This window comes from Sebastes umbrosus, chromosome 14 (assembly GCF_015220745.1).
Source record: "Sebastes umbrosus isolate fSebUmb1 chromosome 14, fSebUmb1.pri, whole genome shotgun sequence".
Lineage (NCBI taxonomy): Eukaryota > Metazoa > Chordata > Actinopteri > Perciformes > Sebastidae > Sebastes > Sebastes umbrosus.
The window spans coordinates 27,362,544-27,378,405 of record NC_051282.1 but is presented as its reverse complement, the minus strand read 5'-3'; the positions used below and the strand labels follow the sequence as shown (position 1 = coordinate 27,378,405).

The following is a 15,862-nucleotide window of genomic DNA, read 5'->3' as shown; positions in this document are numbered from 1 at the left end:
TATCTGCACGAGAAGCCTGGATAAGAACTTCCTGCAAATGACATGTTTGCGTGCGTGCCGCGGTTTGCGCGGGCGTAAAGGTGATGTCGTCTGAGCCGAGGGGAAGATGTATGTGCGCTGGGGGAGGTGAGACGTGTTAGTCCTCTGTGCGCTGGATGGCGGCGGGGATGGTCGAGGTTCAGTCAGGCCTGCAGCTCTCCTGTGGAGAGTGACCTCATCGCCTGGCCCCTGGCATTGTGGCAGCAGCACAAAGCCACGCAGGGGACGGAGAGAGAAGACTAGTGGGGGGAGGGAGTGTGGATGTAGATGTGAATGACTGAGAGAGGAAGAGAGAGAGAAAGTAGTGAATTCTAAAAAAGAGGGGGGAAAAAAGTGGACCACCACGCTCTCAGGAAGAACGGGGGACGAGAACACACAGAGAGTCAACGAGGGAATCGGTAAAGACGGGAAACACAAACACGCGCACAAACAAACGGACTAAACAACACACAACGGAACCCTGTTAATTTGTCTGTGCCGTTATTGCACGGCCTGCCGTAAAATACAAATCACCTCACACGTTCTCCACCTGAACACGCAGAGAAGCAGGCCCTCTCAATGACGGGAAAAGACAAACAACTACAGAGACTGCTTCCTCAATAGTCACTCCAAAAGAGAAAGAGATTTTGGTGAGACAGACAAACATCCATCCATTCAGTGCCAATACATCCTGTTTCCACTGCACTGCCAGGGAGGACAGTCTGCAGGGGGTCATGTGAGACAAGAAGTTGTAGCGGGCTTGGGTTTTGAATCTAGAGTGAAGATACTGGTATCATATAAAACTAGAAAACCTAAAGAATCCATTGGTACCAACTATGTCATACTAGCTTGCAGCAAAGGAGGCTAAATAACGTTCCAAACTTACGCTACATTTTGGCGAGGAAAACTACCATGGCCATTTTCAAAGGGGTCCCTTGACCTCTGACCTCAAGATATGTGAATGTAAATGGGTTCTATGGGTACCCACGAGTCTCCCCTTTACAGACATGCCCACTTTATGATAATCACATGCAGTTTGGGGCAAGTCATAGTCAAGTCAGCACACTGACACACTGACAGCTGTTGTTGCCTGTTGGGCTGCGGTTTGCCATGTTATGATTTGAGCATATTGTTTTATGCTAAATGCAGTACCTGTGAGGGTTTCTGGACAATATTTGTCATTGTTTTGTGTTTTTAATTGATTTCCAATAATAAATATATACAGACATTTGTATAAAGCAGCATATTTGTTCACTCCCATGTTGATAAGAGTATTAAATACTTGACAAATCTCCCTTTAAGGTACATTTTGAACAGATAAAAAATGCGATTAATCAACTATTTGAATCGATTGACAGTTTCCAGTAGAATCTCTGACTAGCAGAAGAAATGACTCAAGAGATGGTTAATATCTGTGTGTGGCAAAAACACCCCCTAGGGGCTGCTACATGGTAACAGCACACTATATGTGTCACTGTGTACATGTGGATGTTGATGTTGATGGTGTATAGTCTGTGTCACAGTTTACAGAAAAAAAACATTTTGCCTGAATCAGCGCGTCCGCGTTTCCAACATGAACCCGTTCACCGGAGCACGGAGCTCAAGTTCCATGTCTCCTGATACGGAGCCTGATTGAAATGAGAGCAGATATGATGATGATGATGGGAGCCGAGTTCATCTGATATTTCGATCTCACATTGCATCCTCTTTGTTGTTTTGTCCCTTCTTCACACAGGCCCTTAAATAAACTTCCGCTGCTGGAACACGAGGCGAGGCGGATGATCTCTCTCTCTCGGGCAGATTTTCAGCGTCTTTCACTTCGCTGTTGTTTGTTTATTTGAGTTTTCTGTCTCTCGCTGATTTATTTATTGTTGTTTTTACACCTCTTCAAGCACACACACACACACACACACACACACACACACACACACACAGACAAAGAGCGCCAGTACACTAAAGATGTTCCCCGTCCGTCGGCAGGGGCTAGTGGGGAAGGTGCAGAGGTCAGGGTTTAGGGGTCAGAGGTCAACTAATCGGTCACTTCATCAACTCATTACTCTGCTTGTTAATTAGAGGATTAAAGCAGGCAGGATGAGGTAAGCGCCACCTCTTTCCAACCCTTTCCCCCCCCATTGTATACTCTGCTATAACCTTTTAACTACAAAATGTGGATTGTTGTATTGATCGTAGGGCTGCAACTAACAATTATTTTCATTGTTGATTAATCTGTCGAAGTTGTTCGGTCTATAAAATGTCAGAAAATAGTGAAGAATTTTGTTTTCCAAAGCCCAAGATGACGTCCTCAAACGTCTTGTTTTGTCCACAACTCAAAGATATTCAGTTTACTGTCATAGAGGAATAAAGACACCAGAAAATATTCACTTTTAAGAGGCTGGAATGGAGAATTTTTTGTGTTTTCCTTAAAAAAATGACTCAAACCGATTAATCGATTATGAAAATAGTTGGCGATTAATTTAATTGTTGACATCTGATTGATTAATTGTTGCAGCTGTAATCGTTTGTGCTTCTTATGGAATGGGTTAACATTTTTCTAATATTTTTCAGGGTGGTCCTCGGCCAAAAAAATCGTAGTCGACTAACACAATTAAAACTTTGTGTCTTCACAAAGAATTACACAAAAGCACCACTTTAAACTTGTGTTTACCAGAGATGTGCTCATACATTTCTTGGTAATAAGTCATCCAGCATGAAAAAAGCATAAAAAGAAACAACTAATCGACTCAAGAAATCTCAGTCAAATAAGACCAAAACAACCGACTAATGGACTAATGGACTAATGGACTAAGAGGGGGCAGCCCTAACACTTTTAATGGTTCTGGTTCGCTACATATCAAAGATTAAGTGCTGCATTTCCTTGACTTTACAACCGGGTCCTGACCTGAAAAGATTTAACAACTCCTGTTACCAGATGGCAATATTATTTTAGAATATTTCAAACTCTGCCAAGGCAGTTTTAGGGAATGGGATAAACAGGGTTTCCTCGTTCCTGCCAGACTATTTATGTGGTTACACTCAGACAGCAGGGCTTTCTCGTGCCTGTGCCGTCCCCAGGAGAGCGTTTTGCGGCACGAGGGCATTATTAGACTAATGCATGCGGACGGGAGTAGACAACTTGATGAGCATTTATATGTGTCTATTTGTGTGTGTTTTGTTTGCGTTGAGGGAAAAATAAAAATAAAAATGCATCTCTGACAGATTTCCCAGAGGCCTCTTCCTCTGTAATTAATCTCTCTCTCTCAATGTGACCTCAAAGAACCGCTCCAGTCTCCACCTCTCCATCGTTGCACTCACACAAAGTTGGAGATCATCGAGGTCATTTATCCAGGTGTGCAAAAAATAAAAACTATAAACACGAAAAGTACTACTGCTATCAGACATCTCAGTTCATATCACTCCAGTAGGAAGTTAGATAAGAAACACTATTACAGTAGGAACTGAAAGACTGTGTTTAAACAGGCGATAGCGCTATTGACCATATTAAAAGACTCTCAAAAGGCATTTAACACGGGGAAGTGGTGGTGGAAATCTCATCTGATCTGAGGGTGCACCTGGACAAACAGGCTGTGTGCACACACACACACACACACACACACACACACAAGCCTGTAAACTTGACATCCATATCCAAATTTGTGCAAAACACTGTGACCTGATTCCTTCTGTTATCGCCGCTTTCTTATCCAAACTGTTAAACTTTAAACTATCATCTAAGTGCTGTTAGTGAGCTGAAACCAAAGCAGAATAATCAGACATCCAGATGGTAACATGAGATAATAGTTTCAGTCGATATGATAACAACTACGGTTATGTTATATTACAGTGTTGAGACAGGTGGTTGCAGGCTGATTTGGGTGTTAGTACAGTGGAGCGGGCTCAGCACAATGTGAAATCAAACACCTGTTGCCGGCTTATCTCGTGTGTCTGTTTGCGTGGGCATATCATAATGAGGTCATTACGGCAGCTAATGGGAAACAAATAAGGGGTCCACCCCAGTGGCCCGCTGGGAGTCGCACCGGGGCGGAGATTCAGTTTAGAGAGCAGCCAGGGTCAAAAAGATAAACAGACGGAGACACTGTCCCGATGGTACACTGTATGTTCATTAGGAGTGGGGGGGAATCGATAAAGCATAGTATAGCAATATTTTGCATGGCAACTAGGGATGTGACGGTGAGGACATTTTCCCACCGGTTCATAAACTTGTGACGACACCGGACGGACACATTTTACAAGAAAAGATGACGCTCAATATGTGTAGATCGCTTACTTTGATCTCTAACGTCAGATGGCTGCGTGTCTGGCCTCTCCGGTGGAGCTTTCGCTGCGAGGCCGCAGGTTTCCACCCGGCGTGCACACCGGCTATGAGCACTCGTCCTCCGCACGTCAATTCCCTCATTAACGTTATGGTTCCCTTATAGCATTGGGTTTAAATTTGAGGTGCTTTTGCTTTTCGCTTCGACGCCGAATCCCTCGCCATCGTCTTGTCTGTCAACTCTCTCTCATCCTGTGTGTGTGAAATCTGACACCCACTACTCTGTGCAGACTCCTTACGGAGCAGATGCATTCACTTAGCGTCCGTCGTCCGACTATGAATTGATTACGCGGCGCTGATATGCCAAAATGAACTAAATGGGTTTTATTTCTGTAAAAAAAGAACCGAAATGACGGTGGTGGGGGTGGGTACGTAATGTAATCGGTGTGTGCCCGACGACCGCGTAACACCGACTACCTCGGCACGCCTAGTGGCAATTTTGTATCGATACACGGACGTCAAGTATCAATCTTTTATATTATTAAACTATTAACCTCTTAATCATCCAACGGCAGACGACCGCTATTGTGTCTTTCAGTGATTGTAACAGTCTTAAAGCTTGAGTGAAGATAACATGTCATGTTATCTTGTCAGGAAGAATGCTAAATAAAGCTCCAATTTTACGCTAAATGCACACACACACACACACACACACACACACACACGGCTGGTGGAGCTCAGAAACGTTGAGGCCATAAAGTTTGACATATGGAATGGTGTGTTAATCAAAGACTCCACGCTCCCAGCTGGAGCGGCCTCCTCACTGGGAACACAGGCTGACATGCATACTGGAGAATGTCCTTGTGTGTGTGTGTGTGTGTGTGTTTCTCATGATAATGTAATCCCCGTCGTCCTTTGTAGTGATGGTGGTATTTGTGTGCCTGGTTATGCATGTATGTGTGTGTGTGTGTATAAAGTATGCTTGCTTCACCCTTGTACCAGTTCAAAGGTTTTGTACTCAGGGTGGGAATCACCACAGGCCTCACGATGCGATCTTAAACATTTTGCCATGGTATTGCAGTAAGATACTGTATATCATGATTTAATACCTTTTTTTCAACTGCAAATTAGTTGTTTGTCAACAACTGTTTTATCTAATAAGAAATCGTTTTCAGTTTGTTCATCTCGTGAGTTTTCATTCACATGTCTTGAGGTCAGAGGTCAAGGGACCCCTTTGAAAATGGCCATGCCAGTTTTCCTCGCCAAAATGTTGTGTAACTTTGCAGCATTATTTAGCTTTCTTCCCGACAAGCTACTGTGACATGGTTGGTACCAATCGATTCCTTAAATGTTCTAGTTTCATATGCTACCAGATATGGTATGGCTCAGGTGGAACAGCACGTAAGCAGTAAAAGAAAGAAGCTAATCTGTTTAGTTTGTAGGGAAAACAAACTCCTTTTCTCTTTCCTCTTGTTCTAAATGCCTCTCTGTATTCTCTGTTTTCATTCTCTCACCACACACACACACATAAACCCTGACATCTTTACATTGCTGATAATGGCAGATGGGGAAGCAAACATCAAAAAACAGGATATGATCAAAGCGCAGACAACACGCTGGATCTGTTTTAGTTTAAGTAGTAATATCCTGCTTGTCCTAAGATGCCCTCCTGGATCATTTTTCTGCAGCCCGCTAACCCATTCCTGTAATTATACACTCAGTCATCTCATCTCAGCCCCACCAGAAGACTGATGTATGCTTCACTGCTGAAAGATTTCCTCTGGAAAGACACTGTATATATACTGTATACATGTATGTAGCTGTTTATGGGTGTTTGGGGGAGTGGAATCTAATCTAATGACATACGAATACGTGGTTGATTATAGAATAATATACAAAGTTGAAAATGAAAATTTGAAAATAGAAAGAAGATCCTCATCAACTAGTGTCTGTTATTAATGTGCTGCTTACAGAACCAGTAAACCGTCTTCCCTGGATTCCTAGAAAGGCAGATAAGTAACTTCAGACAGGATGAGAGAGAAGACGACAAGGAAAAACAGAGAGAGCTTCAAAGGAAAGAGGAAGTGATGAGAGGAAAAAGAGAGCAGAGAGACAAAGAGGGCTTCATTGTTTTCGATCTTGCTCTCATTACCGAAGGGGACGAAAGTATAATATAGCGCTAATAGGGGAACAAATTGTGGTGTTCAGCTTACATAACTGCTGAGTGACTAATCACACAAGATGTTTCCTTGACACAGCTTTTGGCCCTCCATTTCTCTCTCTCTCTCTCTCTCTCTCTCTCTCTCTCTCTCTCTGTGTCACAGACACAGCCCTCAAACTAAAATAGCCATTTTCAATCCATTTTTTGAACACAGTACAAACCATATTGCCGATGCCAAGCAGCAGTCGAGAGAAAGAAGTCTCTTCGCATGTAACCATCCATCATCTAGCGATGCATGCGCTGACCCATCCCCCCCCTTAATGTTAGGAGCAATCATCAACTGTCACTACCTTCTCACCCAATGAGACCACATGAGCAAGAACATCTGACAACCCAAATGGCCAGCTGTTTGCAGAGCGAGGGAGGAGCGAGAGACAGAGAGACAGAGAGAGACAGAGAGAGAGAGGACTGTGCAGTCAGACTCCATCTGCTGATGTGCGTCAGTCCCTGACAGTTCTGGCACATCTAAAGAAGCCAACGCACTCCGTGACTTCATCAATGCCACGACAGAAGGCATCAACACGCAAAAATGATTACTAGATTGACTTCATTTTTCTGTTTTGTCTCCTGTAGCAACCGGGAGATACACTGCTGTAGGAGTTTACCGATACTTACCGATCATTTAGGACGAGCTAAATGCACCTTCTCGGGCAAAGTTTGGTGCCGAATTTTACCAATGAGTGTGCTCTACGACAACTAAGCAATGTGCCTGCTGGTTGCTGGGTGCAGTTTTTCATTGAGGACCACATTGGCCGAACATCAATACACTTCTGTCGACGGGGGCTCCGGGTGCGACAACCGCAACATAACCGCAGTGTGGCCAAGCCACCAGGCAGACCAGCCAGCCAGCCAGCCAGCCGTCCAGCATCATCAGCTGGAAGTGAAGAGTGAGGAAGAACAGAAGAGAGTGAGGGAGACTGTAAGAGCGACAGAGAGAGAGAGTTAGACGAAGGCATAGCCAACTAACTGCCATGTCGCTGTGCAATCTAGCAAATCAGACAAGGTTTTCACTAGCTGGGAGCCTTCAGCGCCGCTCGCTGCATGCTCACCCACAAATGACACAACAACGAATTCCTGTGTGCATGGCATTAATGCTTGATGCAAGCCGCGTGTAGCGAGACAGCGAACATGACAGCCAGTCGAATAAATTCTACATCATGCACGGTTTCACGGGGCCGACGACGACGCCATCGCGTAGCTCGGCATGCCAAGAGGCCTTGAGTGCATTAAAACCTGATGCTTTTAGGGGTCTGCCGCCGCATATTTCTTTTGTGGTGTAACTCCAATCTGCCACATCAGCCACCCAAGTACGTGGTTTTTCAGACTGTCCGGATCCATCGCATGTTGCGCTCCGCTCGGGGCTGCCTCAGAAGCACTGACGTGCAATCAGAGGCCATGGCGTGCCTGTGCCAAGGAAGCACGGCAAATTGTCAGCTGACGAAAGGCTGGAAAGAAGTGTGTTTTGTGTTTTGGTCTGCGGAGGCTTTAGCCAACAGGAAAGCTCCGGTGTTTTCCTCTCCATGGGGCATAATGGATTCTCCCCGCCAATGAAACACTATTCCGGCTGGCGGGCGGGCGGGACCGCCAGCCACCTGAGAGCCTTTTTCCCACACCGCCCCCTCCCCCTTGTCAGAGCCCAAACCCCGCCATCAGCGGAGATCTGGGACAGATGGAAGGATGGTGAAAGAGAGGAGGAATGTGAAAGAACAACGAATAGGAGCAGATGGTAAGAAAGAGGGAAAGGATGGAGGGAAATTGGCATCCCTCTCTCTCTCTCTCTCTGAGACGACTATGGAGAATCGTTGATTTCTGAGCACCGCCGCCCATATCTGAATACACAACATGATACTAATGTACAGACAGGTTACCATAACAACCAACAACACAATGCAAACACACAGAGACACATCCATTTGCCCCCTTTACCCACCCTTCGCTGCATACCCCTCCTCTTCTTCATGTCTCCGCAGACTTGAGATGCTCCCAGAGCAGGCAACACTGGCACACAGTGGCCACGAGGGCAATACACTCTGGAACAATGGCCTGTTCATGATTTTATCAGCTTACAAACATGCACTCATAGTCCACACACACACATTTAGGATTGCTGACATCACACTGGATGTTGTGCAAACCCATTAAAGAAGTTTCTGTACCTTCTCTCGTTATCGTCCAGGTGAGCAAACAGCACATTCTTGGAGATGGCCTTGGCCAAGGCGGTCATGGTCTTGTAGTCCTTCGGGATCACCTGTTTGGACGAAGCAGTGATATCCATTACGGCGAAGCACGCTGCAACAACACTACGCAGGTGGACACATGAAACAGACCAGCGCAAACACATAATGGGCCCGACTTCAAAAGCCGACCAAATTGAGTAATTAAAGAGCAGCGTATTGGCAAACTCTGAAAGGAATATCCCACACGTGTGTCTGAGTATTTTTGGGAAAGCCCATCTGTTCAGGGATTACACTCAAAATGTCACACGGCCCTTAAAAATTCGGCAGAGGCCTGAACTCATTCATAAAACATGCATTTTCATGTCCCAGACTCTGCGGTGTGTGTGTGTGTGTGTGTGTGTGTGCATGGAAAGGGAACGGCAAAGTCTGTAGCCACAACAAAGCCACAAAAATCTATATTTATAAATCCCAGAAGCTCCTTTTTTTTTTACCGTCGGGTGAGAAAAGTCAAAAGTAAGAGAAAGAAAGAGAAAGAGTGAGAAGACTAAATTAAACCCTTCTCACTGCAGAAGAACTGGAGGACGGAGAGGAGTGTGTGCATGTGTTTTGTCTCTGGTGGTGAGGAAGAGGAGGGGGGGTAGGCTGTAATTACGTTAAAGCAACAGATGTCTCCACATGAAGACGACCACGCAGCGCTGTGCATGTGCATGCACACAAATACACACACGACCACATCACATATGAAATAAGAAAGTACAGAATTTTGTATCTATCTGCAGCACTCGGGCCTGTGCAGTGGACAGAAAGAGAAAGAGAAAGAGGCCGGTCTGGCCTGGAGTTAGAAACTCAGAGAGGCTCAGTGATCAGATTCAGATTTTAGGTCAGATACTTTATCATCCTCCACAAGATCCAGCTCCAGTACTGTCACCCAGGGGATCATTAAATGTCACTCAGCTTGTTACAGCATTTGAATCACTGTCCTTTTTACAGTAACTTGTCAGGGTGAGGTTTGGATGTTCTGTTGTAGCCAATTGTGGGGGGAAAGTTGAGGTAAAGCCACATGGGAAAGGATGAATTTCTAATGATTTACCAGCTAAACCTACAAGCAGTCAAATTCTGTTACCTGTGTACTCTATACACGAATCCGGGGAAATACCAGAAGTAAACAAGTCGTCATTACTGTGGTGGCGTCTCCCTACAATATGAGCGTGTTTGAATACAAGCTGTCCTAAAGCCCCAGTTATGCTTTCAGGACGGACGATTACTTGGACAAGAGCTGATGCGGACACACGGTCAGAAAGTGGTGTGGCACCGCTTTGATTGTGGTGGGTGATCGCAGAACAGCTTGGAATCGGGGACGGTCTTCTTGGTAATGTCATTCTTTCATTAGCCCTGTTTTGGATTAGCGCTATCCATTATACCCACGTAATTAATTCAGTTTTGTCCCGTATTGCAAATTTTTGCAACGAATAGAATAATAAAACGCATCGGACTCAGTGTGCGAGGTTTCAGTGCGTAAAGATTTTTATCGGATGACGGATTAAAGAAATGCAAACGAGTAATACGGACTTGGTGTGCGAAGACCTTAAGAAGTGTACAATTTTCTACTTCAACCTTTACTTTCCATACAACGTTACTTTGACAGCGATGTCTCAGAGTTCAGGAAGAACCTGTGCAGTTCTGAGCTGATCCAACATTAGTGGCGAACTTCAACTTGCTGGCTTAGCGTAGCTAACGTTAGCTGGCGAAGACACTGTCTAGGGGCTCTCAGCCGAGCCAAATGCGTCGTGGTTGCTCGTAGTGACGGCAGCTGTGTCCTCGTAAAGGCCTTCGATTTTACTTTGGTCAATATTAAATACATACTCATCTGTGTTTGTTATCTACGCCAACCATTTACCTGAGTTACTACAAGCAACCACTGATGCATTCGGCTGAACATCACCAGTTAACACGGCTAGCAGACACTGAGTCACTACGTCTTGCAGTAACGGTGGCGCCACTAGTTGGCGGAACACATAAAAGCGGTCGCTGGATTCGTCTTTAGTAAAGTAAGAAAAGTAAAAAGTGAAGTAAGGCTTGTGTCAAGATAAGTATTTGCCATACATGCTTGGAAAGTTCCTCATTTAAAGCCACAAGAACCCTCTAAAGTCGGAGGAAACATCTGACTTAATACCCATCTTGTTCCCACCTCGTCAAGAGGGTGTCCACACCAGTTCCCATCAATCTGATGCCAGCAGTTCATTCTGTCAGTGTGATCTCCGACAGGCCTCACACAATTTGTTAAGACTCACGGCGCTTAACAGCAAAGCTCTTTTTAATCAGACGAGCCGGGTGAGCTAATTGATCGTGTTCTGTTCAACAGCTGCTGATTTTCACAGCGGAGACATTAATGGAATCGATGATGTCGGAAGATGATGGCGCAGAGAGTGCATGTGTGTGTGTGTGTGTGTGAGTGTGTTACCTCGCTGTACAACAATGGCCAGATGAAATACTCTCTCATACTGAAGCAATAATGCGCTTTCATCTTTTAATTCAATTTTAATTCACTTTTCTCTGATGGCCTGTTGTTTCAAGTGAGCACATGAATTAATTTCTCTTTCACGTGCGGCTGACGTGGCTGTCTCAGTCGTTGCATGTGCACGTTGTTGCATGTGTGTGTGTCAGTCCGTGAGACAGTGAGGAGACAGTGAGGAGACAGTGAGGGGACAGTGAGGAGACAGTGAGGAGACAGTCAGGAGACAGTGAGGAGACAGTGAGGGGACAGTGAGGAGACAGTGAGGAGACAGTGAGGAGACAGTGAGGAGACTGTGAGGAGACAGTGAGGGGACAGTGAGGGGACAGTGAGGAGACAGTGAGGGGACAGTGAGGGGACAGTGAGGAGACGTGAGGAGACAGTGAGGAGACAGTGAGGGGACAGTGAGGAGACAGTGAAGAGACAGTCAGGAGACAGTGAGGGGACAGTGAGGAGAATGAGGCTGGAGACGGGGCCAGGCTTGTTGCCACGACACATAACTGCAGCGTCTGGTGGAGATCTCAGAGCCATAAACACAGATGCACGTGGGTGTGTGCGCACACCTGACACACACACACACACACACACACACACACACACACACTGCATGCTCCAGTGGCCATGCGATTACAGCGTGGTGACGGGGGTCCATGCAGTTTTGTCATTACCCAGCAATTAATGGCGTGTCAAGTTAATTACAAATGAACAAGCACGGCAATGATACAATGACTAGGGGGTGTATGTATGTACAGTGTGTGAGCGTGTGTGTGTAAAGGTGAGTTATAGTTTCTGGCGAAGGAGCAACCTTTCCAATAGCTCCATTAAGTTGTGGAATGGACACATGACAGGTTGAGAGATGATAGATAACTCTAACAGCCGCCCGTCTGTCCAGAGTGAGAAAACACTTTTATTTGTACTTTACTTTACAAAAGAAATGATTTTATCTTCCTCTTATATTCATACTGTCTGACAAACAAGAGACACAAAGTAAATCCAAGCATAAATAAAACAAAAAAAAGATTTGGTAACACTTTATAATAACCATCATATATAAATAGTAAATTGATAGTTAATTAAAACGTATTAGATGGTTATTTTAATGTGAACAAACCATGAAATTATAATTAATAATGTTTACTAATTATTAGTAATGCTGCTCTAATCTATGTTATTTTAACAGTTTAACATTTTATATACTATAAGTATTTGTTAATGATTACAAAATGATTTGTAAACCTTTAAGAAATTGTTTGCAAAACATCTATAAACATTACATAGATATTTACATTGTACTATAGATATTTTTAACACTTTGTTAATGATTAATAATTGGTTTGTAAACCATCTATAAATATTATTTGGATGGCTATCATAAAGTTGCAACTGATGATTATAATATCTTGTTAAATAGTTAATAAATACTCTATAAACATTATGTAGATATACAGTTAATACTTTGTTAATTTTTAATTCTAATCCATCTATCTATGTAATATTATATTTATAGAACAATTTAGTAATCATTAATAAATACTTAATATAGTATATTAAATGTTAGAATTTGTACAACAATAAACTGTTAATAAATATTTATAATGTAATCAGAATGTAATTGTTATCGTCTCTTATCAGCTATGATACAATAAATCATTTATAAAGTAATTATTTCATATTAAACAAACTAATGATAAAATAACAGAAATGATAGCATTACTAATAGTTAGTAAACATTATTAATTATCATTTCATTGTTTCTTTTTCACGGTGGTGCAGTGGTTAGCATGGCGCCTCACAGCTAGAGGGTTGCAGGTTCAAATCTGGCTTGGGGCCCTTCTGAGTGGAGTTTGCATGTTCTCCCCGTGTTAGCGTGGGTTTTCTCCGGGTACTCCGGTTTCCTCCCACAGTCCAAAGACATGCAGGTTAGGTTAATTGTTGACTCTAAATTGCCCGTAGGTGTGAATGTGAGTGTGAATGGTTGTCTGTCTCTATGTGTCAGCCCTGTGATGGACTGGCGACCTGTCCAGGGTGTACCCCGCCTCCGCCCAATGTCGGCTGGGATCGGCTCCAGCCCCCCCGCGACCCCTAACGGGATAAGCGGTTGCAGATGGATGGATGGATGGATGTTTCTTTTTCATTCATTTCATTTTGTTTATTAATGATGGTTATTATGAAGCCAAAGTGTTAATTTATTCTCACATTTTGTGTCAAGCTGTGTATTTATGTGCGCAGCTTTCTGCAATAACCTGATTTCTTAAACAGCACGAGGAACCCAGTTTCTGTAATCAGGGCAGAGGGATTAGAATATTTATTCCAGCTAGAGGTCTCCTGGAGAAAGCTGATTTCTTGGCAATGTATACATGTAACCGGGTTTCCTATCAGCTTTTTACATGTACAAATTAGGATATGGAAAAGCACCGCATGGACGCAAAATATCTGATTACATGTAGAGTCAGCGATGCATCTTCTTATTCAAAATAACTTAATTCAAAGACTAAAACTGAAACAAAGTAGCCTCTAGAAGTCTAAATAAGTCAGATTCCACAGACTGACCTGGTTTCTTGTGTGCATGTAAATGTGCTGAAATGTGGGGGTCAATCTAACGTATGAATGCAAATAAAACTGGCATTAATTAAAATAGTCGCTCCGTTCAGCATCATCTATAAATTTCATGATTAAGATGTGAAATATCAGTGAAACCCTGAGTGGGAGTCTATCACAGTCGATTTAATATCAAAGGGTCGAATAACAGCATCTGTGCTGAACATCAGTCTAGCAGCTGACTCACAAACTGTGTATTTTCGCTGCAAATAAAAAGTCCAGATCTGTTGATTAATTGCTGTCATAAATGTAAACAGCTTTATCTCCCTTCACACTGTCACCGTGTTTCGATGAATGCGTCCGTGCTCTTGAGTGGGTGTGAACAGAACGACCGCTCCGAGTCCAACAAATAAACAACATCAACCTCGATGTCTGCACAGCAGCGTTGAGTTATTGTATCTGTATGTATGCATTGGCTGCTTGTATGTGTGTGAAAACATGATGATGAATTTGTACAAAACAAGCACTTGCGTGCAGGAAGCTGCAGTGTGCCAGTATAATGCGTCTGTTGCGTGGACGTTTGCATCCATCTTTCTGAGGCTGACCTTGCGTACGTAGCTGACAGCGTCCTCTTCGGTGTAGACCTCGGCGCTGACCCCTCCTCTGCGGCGCCGGGCCTTGACAACGGGGTTGGGTGGCGGGGGAGAAACCTCATCATCGTGCGAGTCCGACTGGCTGTTAGATTTCTGACGTGCCATGATCTGCTTGCATTCTTCCTGCAAACAACAAGAGGAGAGACGCGATTGTTAGAGGATGGAGAGACAGCGATAAAAAGGGTGGTTAAAATACAATTAAGCAGATGGTCCATCAAAACTAGTGCCCCTGTTGACAGGAAAATAGATGCAACTACTAATATAGCTTCCTGCAAGACAAACAAGATAATCTGATCTGATCTGTTATTCTCACAAAGATCACGTGAAGACGGGCTCTGAACACCCCGTCCAACATCATGTGGATTCTTAACCAGGTCAGATAACAGAACAGGTTTGTATAAAGCTCAGAGAAAGTACAGTGGACACGTCCCAGTCCTGAGTGCACGCTGTCTGGACATCTGGCTGCTGTGCTATGAAGTAAAAGGCATCAAATATTAATATCTGCACAGGCCTGAACATGCAGAGTGAAGAAGGCTCAGCCAGGTACCCTCCTCCTCCTCCTCCTCCTCTTCTCAGATAATGAACAACAAGGAATAAAGACATCAAAGGGACGACGGCGTGCCTCCGGCTGGCTGTTGTTTCGACTCCTGAACACTCCGCAGGTGTTGAATTATTGATTGCACACTTGATTAACACATTAGCATAAGTACACAATAAAACCACCGTAGGCTCGTTAATGTGCTGCGAGACAAGAGCCAATGGGATAACAGTTTGTGCGAAGGTACTGCTTTGTGTATTTCAGTAACGATGACTGGTGTGCATCTGTGTGTTTACGCCTTTATTTGAGAGCATTAGCGCGTCTAATAGCACGGTGGGGACTGAGTTGGCAGCAGCTTTGTTATCCACCAGCACGTGTTTTTTGGTACAGTAACATTTTCATCTGTTAGCTGGTTCACTGCATTGCTGCTGCTGCTGCTGTGCAGTCAGAAATAAACAAAGGTGTCTCAAAGGGACAGGAGTCCTCCAGACAGGAGAGCAGCAAGAGGTGGCACTCTCACACTGCAGTACAGAGAACACCACACACACACCGACAGAAATAACCAGAGAGAGAGATGATGATGTAAAGGTGGACGAAAGCAGGCAGCTGGGTGTCTGGTTGGTCTCTCCTGCTCCACGAGCAAGCAAGATTATAACGACGCTAAGTAAACTTTCCTCTTGGTTTATTCACAAGACGAATCCATTTACTTCAGTTCTGCGGAGATTTCTTGCTTTTCTTGTTCTTCTATGACAGGTAACTGAATGTCTTTGAATGTCTTTGACTGCTGGTCGAACAAAACCTTGGGCTTACACAAAATGTGACGGGCATTTTCACTATTTTATAGACCAAAAACAATCAGCAGATTACTCTATAACGTAAATAATCACTACTGTTGTTGCAGTCTTAGTTCAGTGTTTTTGACAATGACGTTATAA

General features: G+C 44.0%; 1 protein-coding gene across 3 annotated transcripts in view; it reads right to left on the bottom strand.

The window, feature by feature from the left end:
• The window catches only part of prkar1b (protein kinase, cAMP-dependent, regulatory, type I, beta), an 80,225-nt gene that overhangs the window by 47,596 nt on the left and 16,767 nt on the right, over positions 1-15,862 (bottom strand). For all 3 annotated transcript variants that reach the window (XM_037791717.1, XM_037791718.1, XM_037791719.1), the window contains 2 exons: positions 14,342-14,512; positions 8,666-8,757 (listed from right to left, as the gene is read on the bottom strand). In XM_037791717.1, the coding sequence (XP_037647645.1) occupies positions 8,666-8,757; positions 14,342-14,512 (263 nt within the window). The remainder of the gene's footprint in view (positions 1-8,665; positions 8,758-14,341; positions 14,513-15,862) is intronic.